The sequence below is a fragment of the Nannospalax galili genome, unplaced genomic scaffold, assembly GCF_000622305.1.
Source record: "Nannospalax galili isolate Female #2095 unplaced genomic scaffold, S.galili_v1.0 scaffold113, whole genome shotgun sequence".
NCBI classification, from domain to species: Eukaryota; Metazoa; Chordata; class Mammalia; order Rodentia; family Spalacidae; genus Nannospalax; species Nannospalax galili.
The window spans coordinates 1,396,134-1,415,859 of NW_008335444.1; the positions used below are offsets into that span (position 1 = coordinate 1,396,134).

General features: G+C 37.5%; 1 protein-coding gene and 1 pseudogene across 2 annotated transcripts in view; one reads left to right on the top strand and one right to left on the bottom strand.

The window, feature by feature from the left end:
* Ptprc (protein tyrosine phosphatase receptor type C) overlaps nucleotides 1-19,726 on the top strand; it is a 131,842-nt gene that overhangs the window by 79,050 nt on the left and 33,066 nt on the right. The window contains exons 9-12 of the mRNA XM_008830396.3: nucleotides 1,592-1,708; nucleotides 6,643-6,801; nucleotides 8,827-9,035; nucleotides 11,723-11,783. Of these exons, the coding sequence (XP_008828618.1) occupies nucleotides 1,592-1,708; nucleotides 6,643-6,801; nucleotides 8,827-9,035; nucleotides 11,723-11,783 (546 nt within the window). The remainder of the gene's footprint in view (nucleotides 1-1,591; nucleotides 1,709-6,642; nucleotides 6,802-8,826; nucleotides 9,036-11,722; nucleotides 11,784-19,726) is intronic.
* On the bottom strand, nucleotides 15,532-17,537 carry LOC103731800 (annotated as a pseudogene). The gene is made up of 2 exons (XR_003849122.1): nucleotides 17,387-17,537; nucleotides 15,532-17,306 (listed from the first exon to the last, which is right to left on the bottom strand). The product of XR_003849122.1 is annotated as a metal-response element-binding transcription factor 2 pseudogene (transcript).

Below are 19,726 nucleotides of genomic sequence, written 5' to 3' on the forward strand. Positions count from 1 at the left end.
TTATTATTTATTTATTATTTTTATTTTATGTTTATGAGTCATTGCCTGCATGTATATAAGTGTACCCATGTCATAAAATGCCACAAAAGTCAGAAGAGGGTGTCAGATTTCCTGGAACTGGAGTTAAGGACAGTTGTTAGCCACCATTTGGGTACTGGGAACCAAACCTGGGTCCTCTGCGAGAGCAGCTGATACTCTTAACCGCTGAGCCATCTCTCAAGCCTCCCACAGTTTAGTTTTTCCCAAAGGAAGATTTTACAAAATATAGAGTGCCCTTTCAGTTACAAAATCAGGCATCCAATATCTCGATTCAAATGTAAGCAAACATTTTGACTCTGCATTTCACAAAAGATATACTAATGATTGCTAGACACAGAGAAAGATGCTCAACATCCTTAGCCCTCTGGGAAATGCAAATCAAAGCAACAAGATCACATACATACATTCTCTAGAATAGCTAAAATTAAAAATACCAACAATACTGTTGATGAGGATGTAGATGGATGGCCTAAAATTTTGACTCTATCTACGAGAAAGAATTTATCTACATGGCAAAGTAGATGCATTCGTATGAGCCCTACTCATGGAAAGAACTCAAATGTCCATCAACTGTTTAAGAGTGGAGAAAATTTGGCCTAACATGCAAATTGAATATTTCTTACATTAGCTATCTTCCCTAATGAGGCAGTTAACTGATAAAGACAAAAGATCCATTCAGACCATGGCCTTGGAGGTTTCAGGACAAGGTTGAATGACCCCATGGCTGGGGAGCTGTGTCATGAAGTAAACTACTCATTTTGTGTGTCATGAAGCAAAAAGAAAAGAAAAGAATGCAGTCCTTCAATTCCACTTGAGGGTATGCTTCCAATTATATATGACTTCCCACTAGGCCTTACCGTGACATTCAACATTTAACCCATGGCCTTACTGATGACTACAAAAAAGGAGTTAGGACGTTTGCACCAAGACGAATCAACATCCAAAATGTCATACTAGATGAAGTATTATTTGTGTAAAATTATTACTGTTTAGCTCTATATAAGATGGATAATAAGTACAGTCAATCTACAGTAATAGAAAGTAAATCAGAGAGCTTATGATATGTCTCAACATAGCTCAGTTGACTGGGAAGGAATTTGGAGCATGATAGAAATGTCCTTCATGAACTGGGCTGGTAATTATATGGATGCATAAATTCACCATATCACATCAAGCTATGCTTCAAATAGGTGCCTGTTATGTAAATTTTATGTTATGCATCATAACTTTTATTTAACTGTTTTGGTACAGTAGTATCAAGAAATACCAAAATATGTGAACAATAACATCTATAAGAAGAAGAGAGCATTCCTAGACATCTTCAATGCAGTGGAATATTTAGATTTCCCACTGCTACGCTGCAGTGAAATATACTCTGCAAAAATTATTTAATCTAGAGGAAATACCAAAGTCTAAAGGTCTTCCTTATAGCTTTATTATTTTTAACTCATAATTGGTCAGAAGATAGCTGGTGGAGATGCAGGCTTTTATATAAATCTTGCTTTATCAGTTTCTTATTTTTACATTGTAGTATTCTTTTTTCTTTTAACAGTTCCTGGAAAGCCCAGTTCTTTTTCTTGTAAGACTGTTAATGCAACTACAATAATGGTTGCCTGGAATGGCTCTTCTTCACCCGGTGGATATCATTTATGCTATAAGAATGATACAGGTAATTTTATAGAACTTCTTTCCTGTCAGGTAAAAGATATCAAGAATTTTTAAATTCTGGAATTATGGTGGAAGCCAGTGGCCCACAGAACTTTCATTGTGCAAATGCTGAAGGCATCCTACTTGCCCCCATTTCAGAATTGCTATCATTTACCAAGTGCTTTCTATACCCAGATAGAGAAGCAAGAATATCCTCAACATCTGATTCTTTTTCTTAATCTGAATTAATTCTAATATTTATATTTGAAATCCTAGAGGAAGAAAAATCTCTTTAAAAGAGTATGAATTTCTGCCTTCAATACTATGTGAGTGGTTTGCACTATTTTGAGCTCATTATTCAAACCCCTGACAAACAATCAAACAAAATGCAGACACAGACTACTGTGTAAATTCCAATGAACAAGATCCTACTTAACCAATGTAGGCAGCTTAGTAGTGAAACTTGGGTAATTGTAAGTCATGATTAGACTACTGCACAAATTAATGTAGTTTCCAAAATGTTCTGTGACTAACTTTAAATCAGGCTGCATAAATGAACAGACATTCTGCAGAAGATAAAGTATCTAAAAGGCTTGTAGAAAGAAGTGGGCAAGAATAGAGCATCTCCAAGCACACCTGCCCACAGCCCTTTCTCTGTAAGCTAAGGTATGAATGAACTGATTACCTCATAGAATACGGTCTCCATGTTTCACAGCAAGGAACCAGAAACAAATTTCAAAATTTGAAAAGTAAAGAACTGTTATCATACACCACTTTATGTTTGGATAGCATTGCTATTTTTCTAGTTGCTAGAATAGTAATAATCAAGATTCTAAAAGAACAATAATGAACATGTTGTGTTACACTAAGTACTTCAGAGAAGAAATATAGAGTAGATGTGAGGTTCTGATAATTCAAACGTTAGGTTGATAAGACAGGAACAGTGTAAATTATAGGAAGATAAAACAACAGGGCTACTGATGTCATCTGTTCATTGGACAGGTGGTTTATTAATCTTCCAACCTGGCTTCTAGAAGAACACAGTGGCTTTCTTTCCTTTCTAAGACTCATCTACCACTCTATTCTGCTGCATTTCCATTCTGACACAGTCTCTACTACAGTGTTTGTATATCAGGGTATGTGGTGGGGTTCAGTGTGTATATTGTTTTTTGCATTCTGTATTGTTTTTCAAAACTATTTGTAGTGAATTTCATAATTAGGGTGAGAAGGATGTGATGAGCTATTAGTGCTCTGAAGAATTTTATTTTCAACTGGTATAAAGTCCTTATTGTCACTTAAATATAGTGATATCTGAATACAATGCTTGCACATGGTTGAACAGGAAAGGTGGGAGTTTGGACAGGATCATGTGTGTTCTTCTCTCTAAAACTGTGCACTGCTAACTGAAAGCAGCCTCCACTCAGAAAGTGCTGAGACTATGCCTAAAACCCCCCTGAATCCAGCCTGCAGCGCACATACTGTGACAGCAATCCAGTGAGTCTTCATCCACCAAAGCGTGCTCAGTTTCTGTTTACTCTCTCATGTCTACAGAGTGCTGAATGAAATCCTCATCCAGTTTTTCTACCAAGGAGATTTAGAAGTGTCATAACATTCTTTAATTCCTCAGACTGCCCACGCTAGTTCAAATAAAATCCTTGTGTAGAATCCACAAAGTTTTTGACATGTGTAGTTCCCTATGCTTTAAAATCACTTTTTAAATTTTTAAATTTTTAAATTTTTTTTTCTTTTTGAGAGAGGGTCTCCCGGTAGCCCCAGCTGTCCTGGAACTCACTATGTAGACCAAGATGGCCTTGAACTCACAGAGATCCGCCTGCCTCTGCTTCCTGAGTGCTGGGATTAAAGGCGTGCACCACCACACTCAGCTAAAATCACTTTTTACATTTCATAATTTAATTATTTCAGAATTTCTGCAAGTTAGAAATTAAAAGAGGAATAAGATGTATCTACTATGTGCTTCCATTCCTTGGCTTATGAGGTGATTTTATAATGTCCTACTTAAAGAATTTTTTTGGTGCAGTGTAATTACACAAGAGGGGTGCTCATACAATGAAACTCAGAGGGACTGAACTTAAGATAAATGTTCAGTCACTTAAACTGAACTTTCTGCCATTGTTGTATTTGTGGTTTATTATATGTTATACCTTGAAGAGCTGAACTTTGGGTCTCTGACTTGACACTGAGTGTGAAGCTTCTTCGGACATTGGGGAAGAGGCATTTTCAGCTTCGTTCCATTCAAAGTATTAAAGTTGTTAAGATCAACACGCACCTTTCGACAGACTGCAGTGATGCTGTTGGAAATTATTTTGCATATTGCCTTTAAAACACAACTTTCCCTTCCCTTTTGGGGTGCAAAGGACATTGGGTCACAGTTTATTCACAAGCATCTAGGGATCATCATGTTTATACAGTTTGAAATATTGTTCATGGACATATTTCGGAGGCGTCTAAGTTGGGAAGTTGCTATGCATCTCTTGTGATACTTTCTAAAAGATAAAGGACAAGTAGAGAAATCATTGTCTTTACAGGCATTTCCAAAACAATAGACATGACTTGGACAGTGGGTGTATCTCTGTTGCCTTATGGAAAAAATAAATTGAAGCATCTACTGAAATGAGTTTTGCATTTGTTCGATACAACTTGTTCCTCTGATGTCAGACACCTCAAAGTGCTTGAAAATATAGACAGGGCAAGAATGCTCATGTAAAATGTTGTGGACTGCGTTAGTATCAGTTTTCCATAAGAACAGAATTGATAGAATGTTCATACAATCATTAGATGAGCTAGCGTAGTCAGCGGCTGGATATCCCTTTATTGTCTGCCAGCTGCAGAGCCAGGGAAGCTGCAGATGTTCAGTCCAAGAGGCTGGAAGTCTCAGAAAAGAGGGAGCACCATCCAGGACTGAAAGCCCAGAATCCCTCTGGAGAGTTTTAGTGCAAATCTGTGTTCAAAGTCTGATGAAGTGGCATCTGACACCTGTAGGTGACGGCACAAGAAAAAGTACAAGTACTCCAGAAGAGTCTGACCTCCATACGTGAGACAGGATCCCCTTATCCCACATTTGTTTTGTTGAGGCCATCCATGGGGTGCTGCAATCTTCATCTAGGTCTTTCTCAGTCATTTCACTGAACCGTTTGCCAGTTATCTGTGAAAAAGCCTCACAGGCACACTCACAAGTGTCATTCACCAATTTTCTAGGCATCTGTCTAGCCAGCCAAGCTGACAACCAAGATTAACCATCATTTAGCCTTTCAACCAAAGCTTGAAACTCTTAGGAATCTGAAATGAGTATTTCAAACTTTCTTAGCCCTGAAAATCTCTGTGTAGACATACTTCTATAAAAATCCTCAAATGTATTGTTTAAATCTAAAGTGTTCAATTTAACGTTTGCTTCCTCAGGTAAAACAAAAGTTTCATAGAACTGCGTTATGGGACTGTACATTGATGCAGAGTGACTGTGGGATTGTCTATGCAGGTCCTCAAATTAGGTCACTAAAAATAAAGTCAAGTTGATGCTCGGATACGATCCCAGTACAGGAAAGCATTAACCTGAATGTGGTTGAAGCCACTTGTCAGAGGTTGATGCCTGAACCCTCTGTACTTATATCTTTCCTATTGACTCAGCTAGGAGATACAAGTCAGTAAAGCTCAGCTTTGGGGACTTTGAAAAATAGACACTTTTAATCAGGCCAGAGTAGCTACCTCCTTCACTTACTATTGAGACTCCCATGGTGAAATTTCACTTTAGAGATGAGTAACTACTGTAATACCTAAGTGTGTGTTGGGTCATTCTTGATACTCCTCCTGAAAGCTCAAGGGCACATCCTAATGCACCAGAGGATGTGGCATGGAGATGAGGGTACGGCTTCACCCCGCTGCAGGCATCTCTTCCTATTCTTCCCTAGAGAGAAGGTGAAATGCTGACCCCAGGAGCATGAATTCAAAACCTCAATACCCAAGTTCCACTCTGGCTTCATCTGCCTTTCCTGTGGTCATGGAGAGATGGCTTGATTTCTCTGACTCGGTTTTCTAATCTGTAAAATCAGATGATATAGCATGAACCAACTTTACAGTTGTGGTGATGGTTAAATCCATTAATTCATGAATACCACATAAAGCCATTTTTGGCACATCTGATAGCTGTTCATTGATTTTATAATGGGTGGTTTCACCATAACTGATGACTGGTAGCACATTACCTAAAGTTTATTTACCATGTTACTTTTCTACTCATAAATGTCAGTCAGTGCCTAGGGATTTTTCACTTAGAAATGCTGACTCTTCTGCCTATATCTTGAGTCATCCTTGAACAAATCTTTACCTCTCATCCTCATCTATATAGTCATGTACAAATCCGTGAATTGTTTCCTCAGCACCATAAAAATCTACTAAAATGTTTTCTTTTAACTCATCCAATTCCACTCATCTTTCCATTAGCAGGTCAGAGTGAAGTTCTCACTTGCTCTCATGGCCCCACTAATTATTAGTACAGTGTCAAAATAGTCATTGATGATCTGATGGCTTCTTCCTGAAAGTCTCTAACAGTAGCTCATATTGATGCTATACAGACAGAAGTTAAGTATCAGGAAAGGTTTGATAAAAACCACCATTCCAAACCAGTACAACTTCATGTGCTATAAGTATCCACTGGGGTCTGTGTTATGTCAAGAAGAAAAGAGACCATCTTCACAAATGTGTCTGAGTTTATTAAATACTCTATCAAACTAGTGATATAAAATCAAAGTTTAGATAATTGGAGTCATCTTTTAGAATAATTTAATTGAATCAATGCACTTTCTGATAATTGTATGTACTAATTTCTTAATCACTCATGGTTTGGAAATCTGCTTGCAATATTATTGAAACTGAATTATATATATAGGATTCTTGACTTTCAAAAACTTACTAAATTCTTTTGTTTTGCTTTTTTAATTTTAGAAGAAAGCTGTAAAGACTTGAAGAACACTGTGACCCATTATAGCATGGAAAATCTGAAACCTTACACACCTTATAACATGTCACTCAACGCCTACGTCATTGGAAAAGTACGACGTGATGGAGATGCTGAACACCGTTCATGTCGAACTGAAGCAGCTCGTAAGTTTTTTTGCTTTAATGCTTCTTCCCATGAATGGCAAGGGACAAAGAAAGAATGTTTAGCTTTCAATATATTTATCGTCCAGCTTCATTTGGGAAATACATTGACTTGGCATGTTTGTTAACATCTAAGGCTTTGAATAATTTTAAACAAAATTATTTAAATATTGCTAACCAAGATTTTCTGTGTTCTTCAGGAATGAAGAAGTGAGATTCATAAGCTAGTACGAGTTGCTTGATTTCAGGCAATTAAGTACCTAAGCAAATGGGTCACTTATATGGCACCCTCTCCAACCAAGGCTCAGGGATGATTGCAGAAGAGAGGGTCAGAAGGTGTAAGAGCCAAAGGTGATAGATGGAAACTGTGTTATCTGGACATCACAGGGTAGTTGCATGTACCAACCCACATGAACTCATAGCACTTACGACAGCATGCACAAGCCCTATGCAAACCCAGGCCAGACATGGGCCCAGCATGGAGGGGGGAGGTGGACAGGAAGTCCTAACCCTAGCTGAGGATCTATTGGCAATTGATAGATGCAGGGAAAGGAAGAGTCAGTTTTACTTACTGATGTGCCACCTGGAATTGACCAGAATCAAAAGACAGACCCACACCCAAGAGCACTTGGGAAATATAGATTAGATTTGATAGGCCTTAGAAAAACCACAAATAATAATCGAGGACATGAAGTTATAGGGGATCTGATTATGATCAAAATATATTGTATAAAATTTTCAAATCAATAAAAAGTTTCTTAAAATACAAATTCTACATATTAAAAAAAACTCTCTGTGGCTATCTTTTCTTTTTAGAAACATTAACTGTGATGAGACACTTAGCAGAGTCCTACAGTGCATTTACCTCTCTCTGTTCACCTGATGAAATACTTTATAAAATACAGTATTTTGTTCTGCTACTATTTAAGTATTTTATTTATTATTTTTATTTTTTATGTAGGAGTGTATTGCCTGCATGTGTGTAAATGCACCCATCTTATGCTTTGTCTGTGGAAGTCAAAAGAGACTGTCGGATCCCCTGGAACTGGAGTTGCAGACGGTTGTTAGTTGCCATGTGGGTGCTGGGAATTGAACCTGGGGTTTTCTGCAAAAGCAGTCAGTGCTCTTAACTGCTGAACCATTTCTCCAGCCCTTATTTATTTTTTGAGATGTGGTCTCCCTGCAGCACCAGCTGGCTTGGAGCTCGCTGTGTAGAACAATCTGGCCTGGAGATATCTGCCTGCCTCTGCCTCCTGATTCCTGATTGCTAGGACTAAATGAATGTGCCACCCTGCCCAGCTTGCCATTTTATTTCATATCATGTTTTCCATTGGTGTTTTCAGTGGTGTTTGAGTCTTGCTTTCTATGTGATGTTCACACAATTTCCAGGAGCAAAGCTGTATCTGTGTCTGAGGCAACTGCTAACTTCAATTAAGGGCAGAGAAAAAGAAACAGCCCAGAGTAAGGTAGCATATATAACTCTAGAGATTACTGGGCACCATATTCCAGGAGAAAAGTTTTCTTCAGTGTTCAAACATTCTCCACATCATGTAGGTTCTGATTTTAAAAGTCCAAGTCCTGGAGAGATACACTTCTGTTGCCTTCCCAGGTTTCTGTGATATCACAGCAAATTAAAGTCGTTTGTGGGTTATTGCTGAGAGTAAACCTTAGTGTTTACTAAGATAACATAAACATATCAGGTCAGGAGGGCCTGGGTTTTATGAAAGACTATAGAGATTGCTCAAGCATCCTTTCCCAACTTTATCCCTCCCACTTTTCACTGTTGCTAAATTACACACCTCATCCTTCAGGGGTTGTATGGACTCTTAAAGGATTTTTGTACAATTTACATGTTAATACTTAATGAAGAGGTGATATGCTATTAAATGCTGTATTATAGATTTTAAAATTTGTGTTTTCATATATGCAGATGAACACTAAACTATTTTACATTGTATTCGTGTTTCAAGTAATTTAAATATGCATGCATCAAGTAATTTAGCTAACAACTATTTCTTTATTTAATAGGTCCAAGCAAGGTCCAGGACATGGTTGTCAGCCAGAAGGCACCGAATAGTATACATGTCACCTGCAAACCTCCTAATGAAATCAATGGTCCTAATGCAAGCTATCATTTGGAAGTCAGAAGTGGAAATGCTGTATTTAAAACACTCAAAAATATCACCTGTAATTTTGACGTAGTTGATCTTTACTATTCAACTGACTATGTATTTCTGGTAAGGTCATGTTTTTGATAATCACTGTATTTCCAATTAATATATATTGAAGTTCCCTGTTCTTAGTACTTGGACGGTGTTAATGTCAGTGTTCGTGTGGACTTGAGAAGCTCTGACCACTAATGTGTTTTGTGTTTTTGGTTTTTTTTTTTTTTTTTTTTTTTTTTTTTTTTTTGGTATTTTTGAGACAGGGTCTCCCTGTAGTCCCAGCTGGCCTGGAACTCATTATGTATACCAGGCTGGCCTTGAACTCACAGAGAGCCATGTGCCTGTGCCTCTCTAGTGCTGGGATTAAAGGTGTGTGCCAGGACTCCAGGCTTCTGATCACTAATGTAATTACCCTTTAGAAGTTCCAGAAATTTAATGCCAAGCATTTTACCCCTGGAATTAAAAGCAATTTTTTAAAAGCAAATTTTTGTTAGAATGCTTACAACTTTAAAGTTATTTACTTTTAGGGAAACTATTGTTTCTATGCAATCTAGGAAAGCTTTGTGAGCAACAGGTTATAATTTACCAAATGTTTTATTTATTTTAGCTTTTCATTTTTATCAATGTAAATTTTTTAACCGCAAAATTTTGCATGTGCTTTGAGGTTAGAAAATACTAGAAATAAACCTAAGAAAAAGTTAAGAAAAAGAATATAAAATATTAATAATCTCACTGCCTATGAATAGTATGCTATGTATTTCTGTTACTTATAATGCAAATTTTTATGCATTTGATAAATATCACCATTCTGAATACAGAGTTTGGTAAAATTTGTTTTTTATGTATTGCCTATAATGTTTACCTGTCCTGAAAATTTTTTTTAAATATAAGGGTTCAGTCATATGATTTTATCATATTCTACTAACTATAACTATGTTGATCTCTACTATAAATAGCACTCAGTATACGTGTTTATTGGCAAGCTCTTTGTCTTTAGCAATTTCTGATAAATGTCTGATAAAATCACCTTAAGGAACGAAGCGTTTATTTTGACTCACAGATGGAACAGTAGTCTGTCATGATGGCTATGGCATGATGGCAGAGGCATGAAGCTACTGGTCACCCTGCATCTGCATTCATGAAGTAGAGCGATGACTGCTGGTGCTCAGCTCACTCTTTTTATTCAGCTCAGGCCCCTAGTCCATGGAATACATTCAGAGTCAATGTTCCCTTTGCAACTAACTCCATTCCCTCACAGATAGGTCCAAAACTTTGTCTACTACTTTATTCTGGATCCGGTCTAGTTAATAATTAATATTACCAATCACAAGTCTACTGCTTGCTAACATCACACTCACACACATTAATTTAAAAAATGATGTGTATGAGTGCTTTACCTGCAAGTGTGTAAATGCACCCATGCACATCCAGAGCTCACAAGGCCTGGAGAGCCCCTGGAACTGGAGTTATAGGTGGTTATTAGCCACCGTGTGGGTACTGGGAATTGAACCTGAATCCTCTGCAAGAGCAGCCACTGTTCTTAACTGCTGAGTCATCTCTCTAGCTTTAAAACATATTATTTTTAAGAACTAATCTTCCAAATTTTATTCCCAAGGCTTATGGCCATTTCATAATGCAAAAAAGAAAAAAAAATCAGTCCAATTTCAAAGATCTCCAGAATCATTAACAGTTCCTTCATTAATTAAAAGTCCAATGTCAAAGTTTCTTCTGAGATTCAAGGAAATCTCTTAATTTTGTAAGCTTTGATGAAAACAAAAGCAAGTTACATATTTCCAACATACAATACATGGAATAAGCATACCCATTCCAAGAGAGGGGAGGAATGGAGACAGCAAGGTCAGACCAAAGCTAGACTGAAATGAAAGAGCAAACCTAACATTCTGCAGCTCCATGTTGGGCATCTGGGGCTTGCAAGGCTTCAGCAGCCCTGTTCCTCTGGCTCTGCTGCCTGTCCACACATAGCTTCTCTCTCTTGGGCAAAATCCCTCCATGCCTACAGTATTCCTCTGTGGGATTTCCATGGTCATAGCATCCTCAACATCTTCGAGCTTAAACTTTACTTTCAGAGTCACTTCTGAGGAACTCCTTGCAGAGAATACAATCCCATCATATATTGCTTGGCCTCAGGGGCCTTTTGGAGCCTTGGCACAGAACTTCATGACACCCTTACTCTTGCATCTGTCATGCCTATGAAACCAGTGCTATGCTGCCACATTCTGCTGCCAAAATTGGACCACAGCTGTATTTGCCTCTGTGTGTCTTCCAGGCTAACTCTATTAAATATTTTAAGATGTGGTGCCTATGTAAATTTTTCAGGGTCGTTTACCCAAAGCTATGTGCATTCTACATGAAGTTTTTGTAAGTAGCATATTTACTTTAAAAATAAAATGTGAACATATTAGCCTATTCATAGACAAATTTATTTACCTATTTATATCTGAAAATCTTTAATGCTTTCATGTCTGTGATTTTATTTCTTGAACCATTTTCATTTGTTTGTATGTTTCCATTTGTTATTACTATCATTCTTAACATAAGTACAACATTTTTATATCTTTTTGACTGCCTTTTAATAAATGTTTGACAATATGCAATAACATAACCTTAAAGTTTCAGCTTCAAATCAACATGTTTTAATAAAAATAAGTACCTTGTATGAGAAATAATATATTTAATATTCTGCCATATATATTCATAATGGAAAATTAAATTATTTTCTTTTTATTGCTAATATATAGCTCTCTTTTAACAATGGAAAATTTCTGGGAGAGGCAGAGGTTAAAAAACAGTCAACATCATGTGAGTCATCACTGTGCCATTTTTTATATTTATATAAATATATTTTTGAAATATTTTATTTTTTTATTCTAAGTGTATGAGTGTATTGACTGTATGTATATAAGTGCACCCGAGTCATGTAATGCTGTCAAAGATCAGAAGAAGGTGTCAGATCCTCTAGAACTGGAGTTGTGGATGGTTGTTAGCCACCATGTAGGTGCTGGGTTAGGGACTCAGATCCTCTGAAAGAGCAGCCAGTGCTCTTAACTTCCAAGTCATCTCTCCAGCCATAAAATATGTATTTGTTTTAACAGAGTTGTGTTATTTTATATCCACAGATTTATTTATCAAATGCTTGTATATATTTTATAAATATGAACATTATTTAAAATTATCTAAATAAACTTAGATTGGAATGCAATCTTAAAATCTAAGGAATTAGTTCTAAATTATTGTTGCCTTTGGAAAACTATTCATAAGAGGATTCATCTGAACATATTTAGATACTTTTTATAGCACTTCTGAATGGGATTGGTTTCTTGATTTCTGTTAGATATGTAACTGTCTACTGAGTTTTGTGTGTTAATTATGCTGTTTCCTAAGATAGCTTAAGTAGCTATAGCACAGTTAAGACAACATGACTCAAAATACTTTTTGTGAATAGTGAGTAAATAATGCCACCTATGTTTGACACACTGTACTGCTCAGTGGAATTGAATTATTTAGCCTCATTTTAAGAATTAAGGAACTGGGGTACAAAGATGATAGGATTCTTACCAAGTTCCCATCCAGGAAGCAAGAAGCTTGTATGGTAGCTCAGGAAACTGACTCTGGGCTGAGACTGTAAAGTCCCTGCATGATTCTGCTGTTTTTGTTTTGTTTTGTTTTCAATGTATATTTTATTGAATTTTTTATAGTGAAGTCTTTTTTTTTATTTAATAACTACATGATCAGAAGAAGCATCTCATTACAGCTTTGACATATTCAGTAACAATTTCCAGAGCAAGAATACATCTCTTTTAAATGAGCCTGTAAATTTTTAGGTTCACACTTGAATTAATACAGTTATACAATATTGAACAATATTGAACTCAGTATAAACCCTGAAAGACATAATATTGAATGAGTTTTTAACCTTTAAAGAAGATTTCCATTTCATTTTAAAAATGCTGTTTCCTATATTTTTTTACTTATTTATTTAATAAACACATACTTAGAAGAAGCATGTCATTACAAGAGCATTGACATATTCAATAACAAATTCCTGAGCTAAGATGCATCTCTTTCAAAATTGGCTGTAAATTTTTAGGTTTACATTTGAATTGTTACATAATAAATGCTATAAGATATAAAATTAAATGAAGTTTTAACCTTTGAAAAAGATCTCCATTTCATTATGAAAATACACATTTTCATATAGAAAAATTAATTTTTAATGCAATTAACATTAAGATTTTTGCACCTGTGTTTCTAATCTCTATATATCTGGTTATTGCTAGTGTGTGTGTATATATCACACAGAGCATCCCAAACCATCTTATTTGACTATACACCCACTTCCCATATGGCACCCTCCCATAGCCTCCCTCCCCCCACTAGAGCCCTTATACTCTGATATCCCTGCTACTGTCTGTTGTGTTGTCAGCACCCCCAGCCATTCCCCACTACTTGCCCTTCTGGTGAATCTAGTCAGCTTATCTAGAGGTCTTTGTTTTAGGAGGGTCAGTTATTCCTCATTTAGGAGCAATCAGTTGTCAATACTCCTTTAGATAAGATTGAGGTCTGCTGTTCATTTTCCCAGTTCTATGCTGGGTTACTATCTGGGAATCACTTTGGCCACCCTGGCCAACAACTCAAAAGAAGGTATCTCCTACCTGGCATTGTTGCTTCTTGTGTACCCTTTAGCTAAGCATATGGACTCTTAAGATATTATATTGACCCCTTTAATCTTTGGTTATATTTTCGTTTTGGATATTTAAGGCCATACAGTAGATGCAGATAAACCAACTTATTTTTACTCTTAAGGTAGTTTGAGGATCTGTTCCTCAGGGGTCACATGGGCTTGGGAGGAGCCCCTGGCTCCTTTCTTTTACCAGTTATACCTATGTGAATATAAGTCAAAGGTCCTGCTCGACCATGGTTGGCTTCGCTTGGAAGCACAGAGGAAATGATTCATCTGTGTTGATCATCCTCTTTGTAGACTGGACACTGGTTCAAGTCCATCTTGTGGGGTTTCCCCAGCCTCCTTGATTAAGAGGACATGTGACCCACCACAATTACAGGACATTGTGGGAGATGCTCATAGTCCCCTGGAACTAGTCGACCTAGGAGAGCAAGGAGCAAAAACTGTCCTTTATGTCCCTCTGACCAAATTAGTATAGGCCTCAAAGTATGTCTGTTAAACACCCAAGAAGGTTAGTTCCACCAACCTGGTACTTTTAATTACTATGTGTCATGTAGATAAATCTTAGGCAAAGACCAGTTGTTCTCAGATAATATAGTACAAACAAAACAAAACAAAACAAAACAAAAAGAAACAGAAGACAACTCTAACACTGGTGATAAAAGAAACTCGTTTTTTTTTACATCTAAAATAAAGTTATCAATTTAAATCTTGGTACATTTTATAAAAACAAGAGGTAATGTTGTAGTAAAACAGCAGTAGCCTCAGCTAGCAACATACTGTTTGTTAACCCTGTGCAATAAAATACTTTGTTCATACTACACTTATTCAAACATGACTAACAATTACTACAGACATTTCAGGAATCTTCACGGGACTCCTACAGACTTAATGTTAAAACTGAGAGACATTTACAGTCATAATGTGCCATGACAATTTGAAAAATGTCACTTTTACTAGGAGATAATGTTGATATTTGAATTTGTTTTAGGTATTGAACAGCTGTTACAAGGACTAAAAGTGAAAAGCATTCTAAAAGCCCAGGAACACTGTTGTTCACACCCTTCCCCAGTACACACTAAACTGTTCGACACATTTCTCTTCACACATAGCAAGCAACAGCACCCAATAAAAGCCTGAGAAGAAATGCTGCTGTGTAAATACTGTAACTATTCCTGAAATAAGAATTATGGGATAGATACTCCAAAGCTGCCCATTCCCATAATTTGTATTGCATAGGTCACATAATTACACACATATATATACACATATGTGCATATATATGTACATGAAAAGAATATATTAAGACAACAATGAAGTCTAGTCACGGAGCAATTTATAGGCTCAATATATTTTTTACATTTTGCTTGAAAGAAAATTTCAATATTTTACAGTCTTTCAGTAGGCATTATATACACCGCACTTTATGAAATCTAAAGGGTATTGAAATAAATTTTTCCGACATTTTGGTAACAAAACACACAATGTTTTTTTCCAAATACTTGTGCTATCTACATGATCTGTTTGCTCTGATAATCACTAATCACAAAAATTGACTCAATGGAATAATTAGAAAAATTTCTAACACCATGCATGGGTTTGACTCATTTTTAGTATCCTATCCTAGAAACATTCTACAAATCTCAAGATTTAAAAAATTAAGTCTCTCTTCTGATTTTTAAAAGATATCTTTTATGACAATATCCATAACATTGACAAGTACATGTTAAGGCTAGCATCATCTTCTTTTGCGAATTTTTTTGTGTTTTTTGTTTTTTTAAGAAAGATAGCAATAGCCAGAATCTTAGGGCTCTGAAATGTACCTAGAGAAAATGAGTGCAGTGGACATAATGTGGAGTCCTACAGTCAGGATGCAGTCGCTCCTTCTATTCCACAAGATACTGCACCTTTCCATCAAGAGTCACCCGACGAGCCAAAACTCGGTATTTTTCGCCACAAGCTATTCTACCTGCAGCACCAAAGTAACTAGTAATGGAGTTTTTCAGGTGATTGAGTTGTAACTCCTGATCTGCTAAATTATTCAGGATTTCTGTGTTGAGTTCTTCAAATTGATAATCTTCTTTCCCTTCGTCATCTTTTACGACTTCTGAGTTCTGAGTCTGGAGTGCTCTTCTTGGAAGGCGGCCTCTTCTTCTTCGCAAGTGTGGTATTGCAGCAGGCCAAGATCTGCCTGTGCGAGTTCGTTTTCTAGAGTCAGATAATCTGTGGAGAAGGAGGAGGACACTATTGTCTGCTGTTGGTTTTCATTTGGGGATTATTCCCAGACAGGACCTCATTACATAGACCAGGTTAGCCTCAACCTCATCATCTTCCTGTCTCAGCCTCCTTAGTGCTGAGGTTAAATATAAGTGTCACCACCCATCCTTGGCTAAGTTTTTTTTTTTTAATATTTTAATCATTATTTCTATAGAACAAGGTAAATCCAACGTAGGATTCTCTGAAACTAATTCCTTATCCAACAGTGGCTCAGCGGTTTTTTGAATCATTTTTCTTGTATATGGGCCAGGAGGACGACCTACAGATTTTTTCTTTCCTTTCTTTTCTATTCCATTGCTTACCTCCCTTGAATCACATATGGGTTTGGATGCCTTTCTGCCTTTAATTTTAAATTCATGGGATGTTCCTTCAGGTTCTTTCTCTGCTTTGAAAGCCGCATTTGGTGGCACAGGAGGAACACGAATTCGCAACCCAAACAAATGCTTCTTCTTCTTTATTTCTTTCCCAGTCATAAACATGGTCTTGTAATCATTTAATGCCTCCAGAACATGCTCATATCTTTCAGATTTTGGTGTGTCTGCCAGCTCTCCAGGGTGCAATCTATCCCAGTTTTCATTAATGTATGTCATAAGCTCAAGTTCAGAATCAAAGTATTTCTTCTTGTGAATAACACTTAGGTTGTAAAGGCATAGGTGTGCTATATCTACCCACTGTAATGGTAGACGTTTGAGGTATTCTGGTCCAGAACTGCAGGCAGAGCAAATAAATGTATAAAACCTATCTCCAAACAGCATTGGCTTTTGAAGGCATTGCACACAAGCCTCGTGAAAGCACTGCTTACATTTGCAGCACTGCAGCATCTTTAAATACCAGTCTCCAGGGCCTCCACAGTAGCAGTAACACTGCTGGACATTGGTTTTATGACCTGCATCCCATTCAAGGTCTGCCACACTATAGGGTAATGTCTGCTTCATGACTTGCAATGCTTTGGCATTTGGTCCTTTCTTAAGCGCATCACCCCTCTTTGATGTTGTTGCAAAAACACACTGTCGACAGGGCCATTTTTCATCTGAATCAATCACACTCGAATCAATATGAGGTGTATGACACAACTGATGATACCCTTGACCACACTTATCACAAATGACCATTTCATTGGGAGCTTCTGAATACTCTTCTTGACATATTGTATAGACCATTTCCCCACTTCCACTGGCTCCTGTTTGGATGTCCTTCCAGAGAACCCAGGATTTAGAACTGTCTTCAAATATGATGAAGCAGCTCTGTTTCAATATGTTTATCTTTTTGATAGTTCCAAGATAAAACAAGCCATCTGACCATCTAGCTAGGACATCCTGACCCTCTTCAAATTTACATGCTGGCTTTTTGGCTTTATGTCCATCCTATAAAGACAGCTTGGTCAAGGATGTTGGGGTCTTTTGGTTTCGACCTAAAGGAGACCGCTTGTGGACCAGTGAATTACCTGCTCCTGTAGAGTCTCTCATTCGGTCACTTCAGTGGTGCCAACCGCTTCATACACGAAAACAGAAGCAATCAGGTCCCCGTGGGCGCTTCCCCGCGCGTCCGGGCTCTCACTGGGCCCCCGCCCCGCCGGGAAACGGTGCATCCGCACGCACACTCCGAGGTCCTCGAGGACGAGGCTGGGGAGGGGGGAGGTGAGCGTTCCCACACCGGCCTCAAGCAGGGACCACTTGGCTACAGCCCTTCGCCATTTTGGTTTTTCCAGCCTGGTACTTTTAATTACTGTGTGTCATGTAGATCAATCTTGGGCAAAGACCAATTGTTCTCAGATAAACCTTACCTAGATATATATTTCTTGATCTGCTATGTATAATTTGTCAGTAGGTTGTTGGAATAATATGTTTCCCTCTGGTTTTCAAAACTAGCTAGGCATTATTTATCTCTCACATTGTCTCACCCCTCCATCATGGTTTTCCCACTTAAGGTGCCCCCATTTCCCCTCTTTCTCCCTTAATAATACACTTCTACCTCTGTTGAGCTCCTTCTTCCCCTTATCCCCTAGGTTCCTTGTATACCCTTCCCTCCCCCCTCCCTTAAAATAACCCAATTTTTATCCCTATCTCCCTTATTAAGGCCTGTTTCCTACTGTTCTTCTCTTTCGGGTTCTTTCTTTTCCTTTACCTCCCTGTTTCCTTTCCATTACCCTGGTTCCTGTAGTTATGTCTGGATACATACTCACTTATCAGGATTTGGTTCTAGGATCCACATATGTGGGAGAACATATGTAGTTTTTTTGGGGGGGGGGGGTGTTACTTCACTTAGTCTAAAAACAGTTTCTAGTTTCTAGTTTCATGATTCCATCTTTCTTTACTGCTCAGTAAAACTCCATCGTATATATGAACCACATTTTCATTATCCACTCATCAATTGAGGGACACCTAGGTTGCTTCCATCTATTAGCTATTATGAAAAGAGCAGCAACAAACATGGATGTACAAGCGTCTCTGCAATAGGATGAGTTCTTTGGGTATATGCCAAGGAGTGGTATAACTGGGTGAAATGGTAGGTTTATTTGTAGTTTTTAAAGAGTTCTCCATACTGCTTTCCACAGGGGTTGAACAAGTTTGCAACCCCACCAGCAGTGTATGAGTGTTCCCCTTTCCCCACATCCTCTCCAACATTTGGTATCATTTGTTTTCTTGATCTTAGCCAGTCTGACTGAGGTAAGGTAAAATCTTAAAGTGGTTTTAATTTGCATTTCCCTAATTTTAGTCATGTTGAACATCTTTTAAGATGCTTCATAGCCATCTTTACTTCTTTTGAGAACTGTCTGTTCAGATCCTTAGTGCATCTGTTAATTGGTTTGCTTCTTGTCTTGATTCTCTGTTTTGTGAGTTCGTTATATATTCTGGATATTAAACCTCTGTCGGTGTATTACTGGTGAAGATTTTCTCCCATTCTGTGGGTTTTCTGTTCACTTCCACAGTTGCCTCCTTTGATGTACAGAAGCTTTTTAGTTTAATGAGGTCCAGTTTGTTAATTCTTGCCCTTGTTTCCTGAGCAATTGATGTCCGGTTTAGAAAATCCTTTCCTACATGTATGACTTTTAGGTTTTTCCCAATGTTTTCTTCTAACAGTTTCAGAGTGTCAGGCTTTACATTGAGGTCTTGGATCCATTTGGAATTGACTTTAGTGCAGGGTGAAAGATAGGGGTTTAGTTTCATCCTTCTACAGGTAGAGATCCAGCTTTGCCAGTACCATTTACTGAACATGTTGTCTTTCCTCCAGTGAACATTCTTGGCCCCTTTGTCAAATATCAGGTGGCTGAAATTGCATTTACTCATATTTGGATCTTCAGTTTTGTACCATTGATGTATGGGTTTATTTTTGTGCCAGTACCATGTTGTTTTTATGACTATAGCTCTGTAATACAGCTTAAGATCTGGTACAGTAATCTCCCCAGCAATGCTCTTAGTGGTCAGGGTTGTTTTGGCTATCCGAGGTCTTTTGTGCTTCCATATGAATCTTAGGATGGTTTTTTCCAATTCTGTGAAAAATATCATGGGGATTTTTGATTGGCATTGCATTGAATCTATAAACGACTTTTGGTAAGATGATCATTTTCACAATATTAATTCTTCCAATCCATGAGCATGGGAGGTCCTTCCATATTCTGGTGTCTTCCTCAATTTCTTTCTTTAAAAGATTTAAAATTTTCATTGTATAGCTCTTTAATGTCTTTGGTCAGGTTTATCCGAGATATTATTTTTTTTGCTGCTATTGTGAAGGTGAGTGTTTCCATGTGCTCTTTCTCTGATTTCTTGTTGTTGGTATATAGAAA